The sequence below is a fragment of the Parambassis ranga genome, chromosome 13 (genome assembly GCF_900634625.1).
Source record: "Parambassis ranga chromosome 13, fParRan2.1, whole genome shotgun sequence".
Taxonomy (NCBI): Eukaryota; Metazoa; Chordata; class Actinopteri; family Ambassidae; genus Parambassis; species Parambassis ranga.
Genome location: NC_041033.1, coordinates 3,294,665 through 3,311,247, shown reverse-complemented (window position 1 = coordinate 3,311,247; position 16,583 = coordinate 3,294,665). Strand labels below are relative to the sequence as shown.

At 42.2% G+C, this 16,583-nt stretch overlaps 1 protein-coding gene across 18 annotated transcripts in view; it reads left to right on the top strand.

Moving 5' to 3' along the window:
* myo18ab (myosin XVIIIA b) overlaps window positions 1–16,583 on the top strand; it is a 91,725-nt gene that overhangs the window by 71,890 nt on the left and 3,252 nt on the right. For 11 of the 18 annotated variants that reach the window (XM_028420392.1, XM_028420391.1, XM_028420381.1 and 8 more), the window contains 8 exons: window positions 2,589–2,705; window positions 4,250–4,333; window positions 4,917–5,054; window positions 6,372–6,557; window positions 6,713–6,852; window positions 7,488–7,532; window positions 13,025–13,147; window positions 14,296–15,795. In XM_028420392.1, the coding sequence (XP_028276193.1) occupies window positions 2,589–2,705; window positions 4,250–4,333; window positions 4,917–5,054; window positions 6,372–6,557; window positions 6,713–6,852; window positions 7,488–7,532; window positions 13,025–13,147; window positions 14,296–15,787 (2,325 nt within the window). In that variant the 3' untranslated portion in view covers window positions 15,788–15,795. Of the gene's footprint in view, window positions 1–2,588; window positions 2,706–4,249; window positions 4,334–4,916; window positions 5,055–6,371; window positions 6,558–6,712; window positions 6,853–7,487; window positions 7,533–13,024; window positions 13,148–14,295; window positions 15,800–16,583 lie in introns of all 18 variants that reach the window. The other 7 variants (XM_028420399.1, XM_028420388.1, XM_028420382.1 and 4 more) reach the window with 6 other exon arrangements.

Below are 16,583 nucleotides of genomic sequence, written 5' to 3'. Positions count from 1 at the left end.
ACCTTTATTATATAAATGTTATATAACATATGTACAGGTTAAAATAATCAAAGAAAACATCTTAAAAGTTCAAAAGGTTGAAGCAAGGCAACTGCTCCTTCAAGCAGCTTCATCAGTTCTTCAAGGCAATTCTACAAGTTAAGGTGCCTCGCTTCAACCTTCTGAATGAAAATGACCTGGATGACCTGGATGACTGAGAACCTTAAATTTAACAAACCTTTTGCAAACGTAGCCATAACCAGTTATGGCATCAAGTGAAGAGAGAGGCAGGTAAATGGATGATAATAAAAGGCATTAAAAAATAGATATTCCCCATTTTTACCGTGTAGTTAACTTCTAAAACTACCACAAACAGTTTGTTATTAACCAGCTGTGAACTCTCACTACTTCAATCAATTCATGCTACTACATACACACAAACACGCAATGACGCAAACGACCAGGAGTAAGTGGAGCATCTTTGTTATAAAAGATCTTTAGAGGACCTTGAGGATAAATGATTGACGAACATGAAAACATTTTCTGAATGGCACGCGATCGACCTGCACCGCTTTCGCAAACGACCAGAATCACACATCGACGTATTGGGCACCCGTGATCTACTCTGAATCAGAAAGCATTCACACAGTGAATGTCTGGACAAATGATGTGAACATGTGCTGAGCCTGAGAAAGATGCATGAATCACACATGACATAATGGAAAGCGAGACCTGTCACTGTTTATTGCAGTGTAGTTGTATATTTTATTAGATAGCACTATAGTACAATCTGTATTTACATGAGCAGGCTCTTTATAAACTAGATCGGGGATAATCATTTTTAATTATCTCCATCATGTTATTCTAGTTGCTGCTGGCTTTGCACTTAGCTCTGTTAAATTAGAGTTTTAGTGACATCCTAATAACTCTTAAAGCATAATTAGATATTGGTTACTGTATCCACTTCGGGTTCAATCTGTATTTTTTTAAATTAAGTGTATTTAAATCACCACTTGATCTCAGCTATTATTCAAGGGAATTTATTTAAAGTTTAGAAAAGTCTCACTGTATAATAAAATAACACACCATGGAAAACCGCTTCCAGTAATTGTTTTGACGTTTATAGCAAAAAAGTGGAGAAAAAAAAAGGACGGTTTCAGAGTTAACGATGACTGCGTCACCAGCTGTTTGTTTTGAAATGATGTCTTTGAGGACGACCTCTGCAGCACGCACATTAGCCTGCTGAGAAAGTGGGAGGCTGCCATGACGGTAATTGCATAAACGGTGTGTTGTTTTTTTTTTGATGCACCCTCGGCCACATGACACGGTGCAATTCGACAAAGATAAAATCATGCAAACAACATTTCTTTCAGATGGGCTGCCGTTTTCCACCGTCCTGCCGCCGTAATTGCAGTGTTTTGAGAAAATTGTCTCGCATGTTTTCAACAGCTTTATTTTCCACGGCAATCTGAGAGAAACAGAGAGAGAGAGAGAGAGAGAGAGGGGCCGGGCAGCTCGGTTAAGAATGCACTGACAGCCTGTTGTTAAATGTGTTAAATGACAGTTTGATGCTGGTGACTGGCACGTTTGTTTTTTTTTAAGTGTCCATCACTGTGTTTTTTACAGGCTGCAGAGCTTGAAGCTTTCATCAGCTCTCACCGAGGGCCAAAAGTAAAAGCACGATATGCAAATGAATTTGCCCTAGATTCCACATGGATATATTTAGTGACTAATGTACACCTTGCTACGTCTCGGCGGTGGGTGTGTTTAATAAAAATAAATAAGGAAATCTTCTCATCGTGATCTAAGGTTGTATGTTTATTCACTATGTACATTCACCTAATCAGATGGGTGCAACAGTGTCAGCTCTGCCTGTTGCTGACTCCTCTCATCCACACTCTATGTGCAAATTGATTCATTAGCCTTTTCACATAGCCACATTAGTCATAATTTATTAATCCATAGCTCTGCATCAACAGCCTCTCTGCCTCTTTTGTATATTATCCCACTCATTACAGCAATAGGATTACTTCAGTACAGTCTCTCCCCTTAGCTGAAGGTACGACACTGCTAGCTTTTAGCCTTTAATTGGATATAATGGTTATGGCTGGGACCTCACATCACCCCATTTGAGCACCTTGATCAGAGCGGTCCACGAAGCAGCTAATAAAGGAAGGACCTCCGCTTGTGGCACAACTGCAACGTCACTGTATTTATATGGCTTTAAAGCAAGATGAAGATCCAAGCAGAGATGACACTGTTTTACCTGGAACTTTTGCTGCTTTATCCTTCTTCAGTCCCAGTTTCCTCTCTTTCCACTGACTCAAAAATTTAGTAATAGTATCCACATATGACATTTTTTCAAGACTTGTTGTGGATGCTTGAAAAAATATTCAACTTAATGCTTTTCTTTGTTATGATTCATGTCTTTGTAACTGTGTTGTAATGCACACAGACGTGGTTGAGTTGTATCTACTTGTGGTCATGATTGTGCCGTTTCCTAGAGGTGCAGGACTTTATACTGCAGATAACAATGAGCAAACAGATGAAGGTTTATTGAGGTTTATTCAATTTTTTTCACAAATCCCTGTTTTTCTTGTGTCCTTCAGCTGGAGGAGCAGCTGAGTCGCCTGCAGAGGGAGAAGAACGACCTGCAGTCACGTATGGAGGAGGACCAGGAGGACCTCAACGAGCTGATGAAGAAACACAAGGCTGCCGTGGCTCAGGTACACTCTCTCCTAATTTGTTTATTATTATTATTGGAAGAATAACTAATTAGCTTTAGTGTTTTTTAATTGTAAACGTTTTTGAAATATATTTATGGACAAAAATGTAGAAACACGATTCCTTTAAAATGGACTGTCCATTGTGTTCTGTGTCACAATTAACTTTCCTACTTTGACATTTACAGTCCCCATTTCAGACTTTAATAAAAATGAAGGTCACTCCCACAGAGCTGCATGGAAATAAAGTCCTTTGAAAATGAATTAACACCTCATTCTGGCTTTGACAAAGTCCCTTCATGCAATCAAATTTTTAAGCCCAGACAGACAGCCACACACTGTGTGGAGGGCACTTTTAATTTCCCACAGAAACAGATGTCGGAGAGCTGTCTTCTTCGGCTTCACCGGCGGTCCATAAGTTGAAGTAACAAGCTTCTGTATGACTTCTTCATCATTATGCAGGAATTTTCTCCCGTTCTTTTTCACATTTTTTTTTTTTCATTTTTTCATTTTTTTCATTAAAAAAAAAAAAATCAAAAGTTGATTTACAGAGTAAAATCCCCGGATAAAGCTTTACCTTAAATTGCTCTAACAACATCCATCCCAGCCAGCTGAGTCATTTTTGAAAAGCGCTGATATTAGGTGAGCTTTGAGTGTTCCTCCATTAGTATTTATGTAGCTGTATATGCAGGTGGGCATCAAGTGGAAGAGAGAGTGGAGTAAAAGCGCTTCCTTTCCTCTGCTGATGGAGTGATCTGCCTTCACTGGCTCCAAATGAACCCGTCCCTCCTGTCTAAATTGAAGCAGCTAAAGTCCCGGTGGGACTTGCTGTAGTGGAGTGCTTCATCTACTGTGAAGGAAAGCACTTGTCTTAGATATTCCACACTGGTCACTCTTCAACGAGTAAATGTATGGCATACTGTTAGCTGTATAATCTGTAATCTCAGTGTCAGTTGGCAGTATATAATTTCATTTATTCATCAGACAAACCTGTTTTTAACATGCGGTACCATGTGTGCTGTTTACATACCCCTGATTGTTGGCCTGTTGCAAATGTTCTTATCCCCTAATGACATCATAAGGGGCTTCTTTGCTTATATTTTGTTGGTCTCTAGACACACATTAATAACCCTCCCCTTTAGTCCTCTAAACCCCGAGCACTTTCAGGGCGTTTTTCACTCCTGTCACATTTATAGTCAGTGTGAGCTCATTTTTCACTGCAACCTCTGTTCTGTACCTCCATGGAAACAGCACAATCATGGTGAGAAGCAGAGAAAGACATACATTAAATATAAAAAAAACTAAAGTTGAATTGCTTATTGATTTTGCAAACATGAAAAAAAACTAGAATCAGCAATAATAAAAACAGACTCATAGAAATTGTATTTTTCACAGAATTTGTAATTGTTACATGTAAAAAAAAAAAAATTGAAACAAAAAAATCATGTCAAACCCACTAGTGGATTTTGGGGTTCTCAAATTTGATGTGATCTGTCCTACAGCTGCTCACTGTTTCTTATATTTTTTTTATGTGTGCGTGCTTTCAGTCAGCTCAGAACTTGGCTCAAATCAGTGACCTACAGGCTCAGCTGGAGGAAGCCCTCAAGGAGAAGCAGGATATTCAGGAGAAGGTAAATGCTTGTTTTCTGTTCTTGGTATAACACCAATAAGTAACAATGACAGCCAGTTAAAATTTGCAGCCTGCATAAAAGCGCAGTAAAAAGGGTAAGGAGAGATGTAACGGTGCGGAACAAGTTCTGTCAGCATAAAAAGTGAACAGAAGACACACAGGAAGGGACCAGCGGGGTGAGCAAAGGGAAATTTCACTGAAAGTGTTTTTTATTTCTTGTCAAATAATTAGAAAGCAGATTTTTATTCAGTTTAAATATGCCACCCATGGGTTTCTGCCAAATTCCTGTTTAATCCAAATATGGACAAAGCATTGAAGCATGCATGAATGCCTATTTTCTATTCCCTCTGCAAGCGCGTCTTTGCAAATGCAATCCTTAATAGATGTGTCATTCATGCATTTGTCACTGGCAGTATGTGACACAGATGGCCAGTGTGTTTTTCTGCAACTCAGACAATCATGTACTGTCATCCTCATAATAACTGCTGCATGTATCTACATCAAACACAGGAAATCTACGCATTTTGTACCGATACAACAATTCTCTGATTAGTAGCAAAAATATGTGTATGTTTGCATCCTAGATGCAAGCCCTCCAGAGCCAGCTGGAATTCCAGGAGCAGTCCATGGTGGAGAAATCCCTTGTTAGCCGGCAGGAGGCCAAGATTCGCGAGCTGGAGACCAAGCTGGAGTTTGAGAAGACCCAGGTCAAACGCCTGGAGGTGAGAGCCAAACACATGGGCAAGGACCATGTTGGTTATGATGGTGATGGTAGGCATCTGCCAGCGGTTGGTGGGAGGGAGAAATGTGCTGCTTAGGTCAGAAAAATAAATAAATATATAAATAAAAACGTCAGCAGGTTAAAAGGTCAACACATAAAGATGTAGATAAGCTCCATAAAATCCGTGCTTTATGTTGTTCTCTATTTTGTGTTACCCTCTCTCTCGACAAATACCATTTTTTTTTATTCTGTCTTTTTCAAATTACCTTCACATTTTGCCTTGAACAAAAAAGTGAAAGATAAAGGTTGCCATCTGCACACATCCAGGGAGAGAATGAAATAGTCTTTCACCCGCTGATAAAATGACCCTGTGTTCTATTTTACAGGTTCAGTTTAGTAATTACTAACTGTGCAGCGTGCTCACAGGCTGCCACACTCCCACTGCTCCTCCTTCCCTCCAAAGTCAATATAATATGTATTTATCCAAAGCTTTTTAGAAGCACTAGATTTCAAGCAATGTGCAGACTTTGGAATACAAGGGTTGTAGTCATTCTGTCTTCTGTTGGAGACTTCTCTCTCTCTCCAGCAAAAAAAAAATAATAATACTGTGAGTGAATATCAGGTTGCCTGACTCAGATTGCTCATCAAAGCTTGGAGGTAACAGAGCTCAATCAATACAAATGTGTGGAGGCAGAGTACAACACCCACTCAGTGTGTGAAATATGGACAAGGCCGATGGCTAATGCAGGAGCTAACTCACTGATAATGTGTGCCACTGGATGGATGCAGATTTAAATGACTAATACATATATATATATATGGTCTATGACTCCACAATATACTCATCTGTTACAGCACTGCAGCTGGATTGACCAGAGCTGATTTCTATAATAAGTACTTGTGTAATAAGCTGGATGATAAGCAGCACTCAGGTCATCGTATCTATACATAAATGCAAATTGATCCCTTTCAGGTGATGGAAAATCACTTTGAGAATTGCATGTTTTTATTATGTTACTATGCTAACAGACAAAAGCATCTTAATCAGTACGTCATAATAACCATCGCTTGCTTGCAATTACCTAGCTGGTTAAATCAAAATAACATTTATGGTCAAAGCCCGGTTTATTAGGTAGCCTGGAAAGTGGGCTTAGTCAGCTAGCTGTCACTCGGCTGAAGTATTTGCCACTTTTTGTCTGTTTGCATCCTTATCTGTTTTTACGTTTTACCACTGTAGTTCTTCATTTACACCTAACTGGATCTACATCAGTGTACTTACCACAATGTGGTGTCATTGTGAAACCCTCTTGTTGTGCAGAGCCTTGTAGCACGTCTTAAGGAGAACCTGGAGAAGCTGACAGAAGAACGCGACCAGCGCAGCAGCAGCGAGATTCGAGAGAAGGAACAAAACAAACGTCTGCAGAGACAGATCCGCGACATCAAAGAGGAGATGGGTGAACTGGCCAAGAAAGAAGCCGAGGCCAGCCGCAAAAAACACGAGCTGGTAATGAGACAGCTTGCCAACAATTATCGACGAGCCAGCAATACACTCAGACACTCCTGACATTTTTAGAAGAGCATTCATCAGCAACATTGAACCGGTCAACCTTTGGTCCCGGCCAGCTGAAAAGTTCATTCTGTCTCATTTCTCGTTAACAGGAAATGGACATTGAGAGCTTAGAGGCTGCTAATCAGAGCCTGCAGGCGGACCTCAAACTGGCCTTCAAAAGGATCGGCGATCTCCAGGCGGCCATCGAGGACGAAATGGAGAGTGACGACAATGAAGACCTTATCAACAGGTACAAGACATACACTGTAAAAATGCTTCCTGTAAGATGTATGATTACTTTTCCATTTCAGGTCATTTCCAAGAGTGGCATTATCCAATCAAAGGCCTCCAGATACTGATCATTATGGCCTTTAATTCCCATCCTACTGTAACAGGCTTAAAAGTAGATGTATGCTGTATAATCCCTTGTTTTAGAAGGAGTTTATATCCAAACAAACAATGTATTCAAACAAGATGCCTTGAAAGCAGCTCAGTTTCAGGCCTTGTCCCTCCTCTGAGACTTCTTGTTAGAAACTGTATACACTCTCTGAGGTGCATGCTGAGCCTCGCTCGTTTTTTTTTTTTTTTGTCGCATCCTACAGAGACAGAGTGAGAGTTCTTCTGAGCAGCTCTGCACATCATTAGAATACCCTCCACTCTGTATGCAACGTCAAGATGACTCTGCATCCTCATAAATAAAAAGAGGATACATGCAGTACAGTTAAATGGCTAAAGGGAAGAACAGAACTGGGCCGTTACAGTGTCTACAATTATTCAGATCTTTGACACACCATTGACATCTTTGATATTTTATGTTGTTTAATGTCTTTTGTTTCTCTGTGTTTTTCTTTTTCTGTTCGTCCATCCTTCCATCATCAACACCAGTTTGCAAGATATGGTGACAAAGTATCAGAAAAGAAAGAACAAAACGTGAGGAGCTTGATCCCCCCCACCACCCCACCCCCCCTTTTTTTTACCCTACTGGAAATGATGCAGGATTCTACAGTCTTTGAGTAGCCAGAGTTTTCTCTGGGTTTAGATATGGTCCATCACTCATGGATGTGATGCCATGGAAACGACAGGCTAAGCTAAAGGAAAACTCCCCCGAAAGAAAAGGAAGATATTTGGGCTGCCTGATTAAACTGGTCAGGCATTTTGCTTAGAACTGAGAACCAAACAGTTAATGACTGAGTCCAGATTCAGGCAATGTTTAGGGGAGGGGGTTCCTTTTATGTTTAAAGACTTAAGGATACTGCATCAACTGTGCTTATAACCCCAGTTTGACCCACTTTTTATTGCATGCTCACATGTAAACATGCATGAACGCCACTGACAACATGTTAACAGGAGCCCCAGCATGCATCAGTGCTCCCTCCTAAAAATAAACCACCGACACATTTTCTTCTGCTATTTTTGCATGTTAAGTCAGAACTGTTACCATCAGGAAATGCGCCCGCAGTTAACTTACTTTGCTTTTTGTATTTATATATAGTCTAGGTTGAGTTCTGTCTGACAGTTAATCAGTCCAGGTGATTAGCAGCTACTTTGCTGTCAGGGCTTCAGGGCAAGTCAGATTCGCTGATGTGCCTTTAGCCTCTGTTAGCCTGTGTGTATCATTTTTTTGATTTTTACAGTCTTGTGTTTCTGCTTCCAGGATGATCTGTAAGTTTACTGTTGGAAATGTTAAATGTTATTCAACAGCAGAAAACGACTTTTTCTACAGGACTGTAAAAGATATGGATTATATAAAGCTGACAAAGTCGTTCTGAATGAGCTCTTTTAAAGATTTGCCATTGCAAAATCATCAGAAAATGGTGATAGTCTAAAAAGTGTGACTGGCTGACGTAGCCGCATCTTGTTCACCTGGCAGCTCTATCCCTTTTGTGGACTTCTTTTCACTGCCTGGGAGCTATTTTTAGCCTAAATATGATGAACCAAACAACTTTAACTGGGATCTGGTAAAGCTACTTGTGTCCCCGAAAGTACACAGTGCCAGTTTTGGGTTGATTGGTTGAAGTCTTGACAGGAAAAATAAGCCTCAGAAATGTCCATCCATCCACACACACCTACAGTGTTCTTTGTTATATTTAGAGAGCTGGTTAACCACTTTGAACTGAGAGGTACAAGTGTCAAGATGATCTCTGGTTTTTCTTTTAGAAGACACAGATCTTCCTGACTTTAAGGCTACCAGCGGCCTACCCAGCTGTGTTTATCTTATGGTTTGAGGGCACCGTGTCGAACACCGCGGCGTTGCGTGTGAACAGCAGTTGGTGTCAACTCTCGCTCCCAGGATCCCTCTTAATATTTCATCGTGCCGCTCTAGGGCTGGATGTGACAGTGGCTCGGGTGACACCGCCCTCCTGACAGGTGAAAAGGATGGTGTGTTTCTCATCAATCCTTGACATGCACTTGCTTAATAATGCAGAACCCTCAAATGTCTTACAAAAAGCTGTCTTGCACACCAGGCAAGGAGCACAAACTCGGCGTTAACCTCTGGCTCTGAGCCATTCCATCCACTCTCCCAGCTGTCAGCTGTGAGACTTCCGATGGCGTAACAGATTACATATCAGCGCTGGAAAGTGCAGATTTCTCTTTGTTGCTTATAAAGAGTGGTTTTATTGCAGCTGCAGCTTTTAGGCTGGGAGCCATCACCTTTGTTCCATTCCCTAATTATTGGCAGAGAGGTGTTCGGTTTAGTCTGACTCATTTATCCTTTATCAGACTGACAGTTGTGTTAGAATCTATCGCCCTGACCGTAGCTCTGAAATATCATAGCCACCTGTGCTGTGTATTGATTCTTCACATTTTTTCCTGTCAGTCCTGCTCTTCTGTGAGTTTTACCTTGGATCTGGAATATTGTATTATTCTATTAATTAAATTATATCATATAGTAGCATATTCTTATCCACTCTGACTCATAGCTGCCTGCAGTATTCATAGTTTTTCTGTGATCACACTTTTAGCAGAGACAGCTGCTTTATTTTCTCTAAACAAAATATATTAAACATGGCTACAGATGCTGAATTATAGGCATCTATTTCCGTGTTGATCCAGTTGCTCTGCAGCTGACCTCAGAAAAATGAACACTCATCGTGATTTAAAAACTAGCTAACAAGCCATAAACCATCTCTGGGAAAACAATATTTAAGGGTCTCTACTTCAGCTTCTCTGTTCCCATCAGGGTTCGCACACAGTGATTCATCCCTTTTCACCTAAACCCTATGCTCTAGATATTGAGGACGGTCCTTCTGTCTTTTTTTTATTTAAGTAAAATGGGTATAACAGCAGGAACTAAAAATTATGATGCTTAATGACCTTAGTTATATATTAGCTTAATTCTGTCAAAAAATAGCAACATCCTTTTAGTTTATTTCAGAGATATCTCCAGTCCAAGCACAGTGAACAGTTACTTTGAATGCCTTTCAACTTTTTTTTTTGTAGCAGAGACCTCGACATTATAAGCCAGTCCGTACTCCCAAGACTTCCTAGCCTGTATTTCCTGTTGGTCATTGAGAGGATGTGTATGCCTGTCTGTGCTGTAAAGCCACGGGGACCTTACTGTGGCCAACTGTTTCATATACAGCCCGTGAGGCATAAATAGCAGTGTGTGTGTGTGTGTGTGTGTAAGACCCAGGGACACAGAGGAGCAGAGCAGGAGGATCCATAGAAGCTAATGATGAATGTAATAGTGTGTAACAGAGATGTACAACCAATGGCGGCAGAATGACACAGACAATTAATGTCTCCTCAGCACCGTGTTTGTTTGCTTCCCCCAGGCTTTCGGCAGGGCTTAACTAATGGTATGGTGGTCAAGGACATAAATTGTGGTTGACACAATGTGTGAAGCACTCAATTACACGGTGCCCACCATCGTGGTGTTTGGCTATAGACCTGAGAGCTCTCTTTATGTGCACAGAATAGATGGTGGAAACTTAGACGATAAGAAAGTTGCAGAGGCTGATGACAGAAAGTGTCAGAGTTTATTTACTTAGGGTCACTATTACAATTCATGGAACACAGTTTCTCAGTATTAGTACTTTGTACTTTTATTCTTTCTTTCATAAATATTTGACAATGCACTATATGTAGCCCATATGACGTTTTTTATACAGATATATGCCACTACACACATCATAGTATCTGTTCCTAATGCTTTCATATGTATGTATATCTGTTGTATGACCCTGTGTCGACACTAAAGTGGCACCTTAATGAATATCTGTGCTACAAATTCTGCTCTAAGCCCTGCTGTAGGATTCAGGACACTGTCACTGAGGATACAAGGTAGATAAAACACCTTAACTGAACCTCATTTCCATTTCCACAAGTAAGGAGCTGCAAATTTAAAATGTGAAGACAAAGGTTAAAAGACTAATTAAGTAGGGCTGTCAGGAAGGAGTTGACTCACCAAGACCAAGAGACAAATGAAAAGAGGCAGATAAGGAGACGTCTCTGGATTCCCTTCAAGTGATGTTTACCCAGTTTTTACTGGCGAGTCCACACTCCACATCACACTCTGCTGCTCTGTCATTCTAACAGCAGGCAGCAGCAAATCCCCAGATTGTCTAAGAGTTGAGGTATGCGCAGCAAAGCTAATTACAGCTTAGGAGTCGGTCGCCCCCGTCCGTCCTCCCGTCCCTCCCTCATCTCTCATCTTTGGCGTGAATGCAGTCCTAGCGTTATAGTCCAAGGTTATTGTATTCCATAAAAGCTAGCTGCTACGCATGTGGATGTCACAGGCGCAGGCCGTCATTTCAAATACCCCCCTTTGAAAAGGAGCTTTTGTCTCTGACTGCTAATGATTTTAATTAGTTGGGCCTTTCTGAGCTCCATAAGGAGGGAGTGTTTCTCTCTCTCTCTCCCCTCCACGACGAGATGGGAAGCTCTCTGAAACAGATGCAGAGATGTTGAGCCACCTTCTGATATCTCTGTAGGACTATTAAGCTGTAACAACTTAATTTCACAGCGCCACACAAGCACTGGGCTTTGACGGCACTTAATGAGTGTTCCGATCTTTTCATCCGTGTCAAATTTTATGACAAGGCCTCTGTTTTACTGCTCGGCTCATAGTGCTTTGTGAACATGTAATGATAATTGAGAGGAAGAAGCGGTGCTGTGCCCAGCTGTGTACCAAATCATCCTGTCAATAAACCAAAATTATGAATGTATGCTTGTGACTGCGTGTGCGAGCAGCACCGGTGATGAAAATAATTACCAGATGAAGAGTCAGTGTGTTTTCTGCCACCCTGACGAGCAGCTAAAAAAAATGGTACTTTTATCTTTTGAATCATAGCTGCGCATCACTTTTTAGATCTAAAACAAATAGAAGCAACCTTTCCTCAACTCATTTTACAATGATCTCATTTTCACCATGTGCTGTATCTAGGTTGAAAGACACTGCATGCAAGCACAGCTGTGTGTTTTCATAGATCAGATCTGCCCAGTCAGGGGCCTGCCTTCATTGCTTTGATTTAAAACATGCTCATATCCCACTTATTCTGAAAGTCAATTCAGCTGGTCATGATGCAGGAATTGAGGCCACTTTCACACAAACCTTCTTCCACTCTTTACTCCCCGAAGCTGGGTTAGGATAAAGTGAGTCCCCCCTCAACCCATTATGTTAAAGTGTCCAACTTTACAAACATGTTTACGGCCTGGTACAGACATGACTCTCTTTTGCCTGTATTTGGATTAACCTGGATTTTACGTAGACCCTTTACCACCGAAAGCAGACAGCTTTGCAGCTGTCTTAATTGTTTGAATGTGTTAATGCATTAGGCATAATTAAGAAAATGACTGCTTAAAGTTACTGTAAGCTGCCATTTCTACTCACCTCAGCTCCACGTCGAAGGAGTGAAGGTGTTGCTTAAGTGACAGAAGTATTGCATCAGAGTAAAACTCATCCTAATGTATCCTGGGGTTGCCAGCCTGCAGCAGATATGGGCTACAGAAGCCCAGTGGGGCCATTTCTTCTAAACTACATGCTTTTTTCATCTTCAGCTCCAACAAACTTTTAACTACAATGACGTTACTTGAGGCATCTGTCAGGCTCCTTTGGGAAAGTGAATGCTTGGGTGTTGGATGCCCCAGTGCCAACTAACCACAGGACCAGTATGGCACTCTAACAGTGCAAAGTGGCCGTGCTGTGTTTACATCCATACAACCTCTTGTGGGCATGTTTTTACGTGTTTACAGGTGCTCTGTGAGCTGACCGCATGTGATGTTTTTTCTTCCAGCCACACTAACACTTACAGTACATTCCCACAGCCACAGCTGAGGACTACCAGAACATTTCTACCTGTGCCGATTCCCGTCTCTCACTAACATTCCTGCGCCTGACTTTGCCGTGTCTTTGCTCTCTCTCTCTCTCTCTCTCCTGTGCTTCCTCTCACTTGTTTTCCCTGTCTCTGACTCCTCACCAGTCAGGGGGATTCAGACACAGACTCTGAAGTGGAGGATCGTGTGGATGGTGTGAAATCCTGGTTGTCCAAAAACAAAGGGTCCGCCAAGAATCTCTCAGATGATGGCAGCTTCAAGAGCTCCAGGTCAGTACAAAAAAAAGGCAGCGGCCATTACCATCAATTCAGCAGCAGTTTTGGAGGCAGAGGAGGGTTTACAGGAGCTAACCCAGAGGAAATGAAGCCATCAGAGCAGAGAATTTGTCTGAAATGAGGAGGCTCCTATTACTTAAATTTATTTTTCCAGCAGCTCCATCTTTATTGTCACACGCTCTGGGAAGATGGGGTTGTTTTTTTTTTTTTCTCACAAAAACACAAACCACCTTAGTGGTAGATTTATTGACATGCCTATTGGCCAGCTGGCATAGTCTACCTGAGCTGCTCGCTGAGATTAATGAATGTGTCTGCAAGCTGACAGCTTCGATTGCCCCAGATTTGTCTCCTTACCAGAAGATTTAACTTCCCTCCCTCAGCTGAGCCACTCCCAACTTTAAAAAAAACTTGTGGAGTTTTTAAATTTCTCTCAGCAGCTCGTCCCTGCAGACATTCACTGACTGACTCATGGAGCTTGCACAGTACCAGCTGTAAAACACTGCAACTGTTTTTACTAGAAAACACTGGGCCTGTTTGCATCTAGTTGGTTCAGCTAATGTTAATGGTTCCATATTTAAGAATTGTTATGAATCAATGGGATTATTCATGTGACATGAATGATGAGTCCTCCCCAATAATGGATAAGCATAACTCGCTCACATGGTCTTGCTAGCTAAATTCACTGGAATATAATCTTGTGTCTGCGCTCAGCCTAGCTGCTAAGTTTGTAAAGAGCAGCAAATAGGTGTAGCTATGTTACATCTAGTGTAACCATGAAATACAATCTGAGCGTATGTGGTAGTTGGCTGGCTTGTTTGCTAATGTGAGCCACGATTGATCTTCTATCCTCTCAGAATCTAGCAAGCTTAGCTTAGCTGTTTCGCTAAACTATGTTTTTCAGTTTCGGACAAAAATTCTAGTCATCACCCTCCACTTGCTTTTCACTGCCGTTCCCTCATTGTGCTGAGTTTTCTGTGCTTACATTTCTCATCACATTTCTTTTTCGTTTTTATGATTTGTCAAGTTTCATTTATTCATCTTTCATCTCCTCCTTCGCTTACCTCCCTTTCACCCACAATATCTTTGTCGTTTTCTCTCCCGCTGTCTTCATTCCTTCGTCCTTCCATTGTGTTTCTTTTTAGATACGCTGTAAATGTAGACGCAAAGGAAGGGAAAGAGTGGAAAGAGGGTAAGGAATGGAAAGAGGTAACTAAAGAGGGCAAAGACGTAGAAACAAGCAGGCCGGTGTCGGTCATGAGCTCCCTTAGCTACAGGAAACGATCCAACCTGGATTCCAAAGGAGATGCCCTCTTCAGCGCCCTTAAGGAGAATGCAGACTCTGCGGACAGTCTGTCCTTCCATAAGGCCAAACCCAAAACCTCAGATCTTCAGGATGATACCTACTCGGTCAGCTCTAGGAGGAAGTCCCAGGCATCGGAGGACTTCAACGACAGAGAATCTGTTATTTCCCAAGCCTATTCAGAGGCCAACAGCCGAGCCAGGAAAGGCATGGACAGCCGCTGGGGGGACTTCGACAAAGAATCCACCATTTCATTCACTGCACCCAGTCGTGCCTCCACACGTCTCGGGTTAAGCCCAGAGAATGATGCTAAGTCTGTCATCAGTGTAGATCTGTCAAGCCCACTTGGACGCCGTCAAAGCACCTCACGCATAGATGATGGCAGAGGTAGAAGGTCAATTTATGGCAGCAGTCCCAGCAGCCCTTGCTTCAGCAGACGGTCTGGGGGTCGCAGTCCTGGAAGCGTTAGCCGTGCTGATTCACTGGCACGCAGTTGCCGCCTTAGTGAGTTCGACATTGATATGGATGATAGTCGAAGTGTTGCCTTCACAGAGAGGTCAGCGTACAGTCCTCACTCGTCCACTGGCCGCAGTGTCTCCATGCCGCCGCCACAAGCCAGACTGACGGCTGATAATGATCCTGTTGACAACTTGGATATCAAGCCGGTCAGCCATCGCAATTACCTTGATCCTGACCTGGAGAAAGCCATCAACGAAGTGCTGAGTTTTAAGCCTATTAAATTTAAGCGCAGGAGCTTGGAAGACTCGGAGGGCGAGGAAGACAAACCCAAGAACAATGAAGAGGATCTCAAAGGTTCCCTGAATGGATACAGCAGTCGTCCTACCAGCAGTCTGAGACGCTCCGCCTCGGCCGTGGACTGCCTGAGGTCATCCCGCAGCGGCAGCAGCTGCAGCAGTCGCCATCGCAGCAAGAGCAAAAGCAAGAGCAAGAAAAAGAAGAGGAGCCACAGCTCCGAGTCTGACAGCTCCGGAGACGGCCGACGTCACAGGAGCAGCTCCAAGAGGGGGTCCAAGAAGTCCAAGAAAAAGTCCAAGAAGAAGGACCAATCTTCATCTTCTTCCTCATCATCTTCGTCTTCAAAATCTGAGTCAGACTCGGGGTCAGAGTCCAGCTCCGGTGCATCCACTATTTCCTACAGAAGTTCTAACAGTGTGAAGAGGGCTCCTACTCGAAAGACATCCAGCCCAGAAGTGGAGGCAGAAAACGGGCCGCAGAGCGAGAGCCAGCCACTGAGCAAAAAAGACGAGAAGAAGAGGAAGAAGAAGGTGGACAGCCTGGTGATGAAGTACTTATACCGGCCGGACAGTGACTGAGGCAGGCAGTAGGTGGTTGCCCGGTTCTTTGAGGAGTGTTTTCGAAGCATGGTGTGGCCTAAAGACCCTTTGACAGTTTTGAATTCTAATCAGCAGGTTGCAGTTTTGATGATGTGTCATGGGTGTCATGGGTGGCATGCTAACGATTTTCTGCTGTTTACTACCACACAGTTTGTGTTGTGAGTGTTGTCATGTTAACTCTCACTTTGATTTATGGCTGCAGGAAGATAATGATATGTATTTCCTTCCAGCACCATAACTGCAGGCACAATTACACCCCAGGCCTTGATTTACATCAGCTAGGAAAATCATTTGTGATGCACAGTTGACAGTAATTAACCCCCAGTTTGCAATATTTCAGCAGGTTGAATGTTAAGACACACTGTATGTAAATAACAACGGAAAGACTAATTGAGTTGACGTGTAACATTTGGAGCCTTGAGTCGAGTCCCGCCTGTTCATGTGCTCTGTATTTGTGGTGTGAATAGCACACAGTCGTGTATTAATCATATGAACATGAAACCTTAGTGTGGTAGCATGATATCATAATACATAACATAACATAACATACATAACTAATGTACAACATGGTAACTAAATATTATACAAGTATAAACAACAGATAAAATCCCAAATTTAGTAAAAATGTAAACATTTTCTGAGATTATAATCTAAAATTTGGAGGAAGAAAATATATAATTTGTGAAATTATAGCAACCACAATTTTTTTTTTTTGGGGGGGGGGGGGGGGGGGGGGGGGTTGGGATGGTGGTATAAAATAAAATAATAATATAAG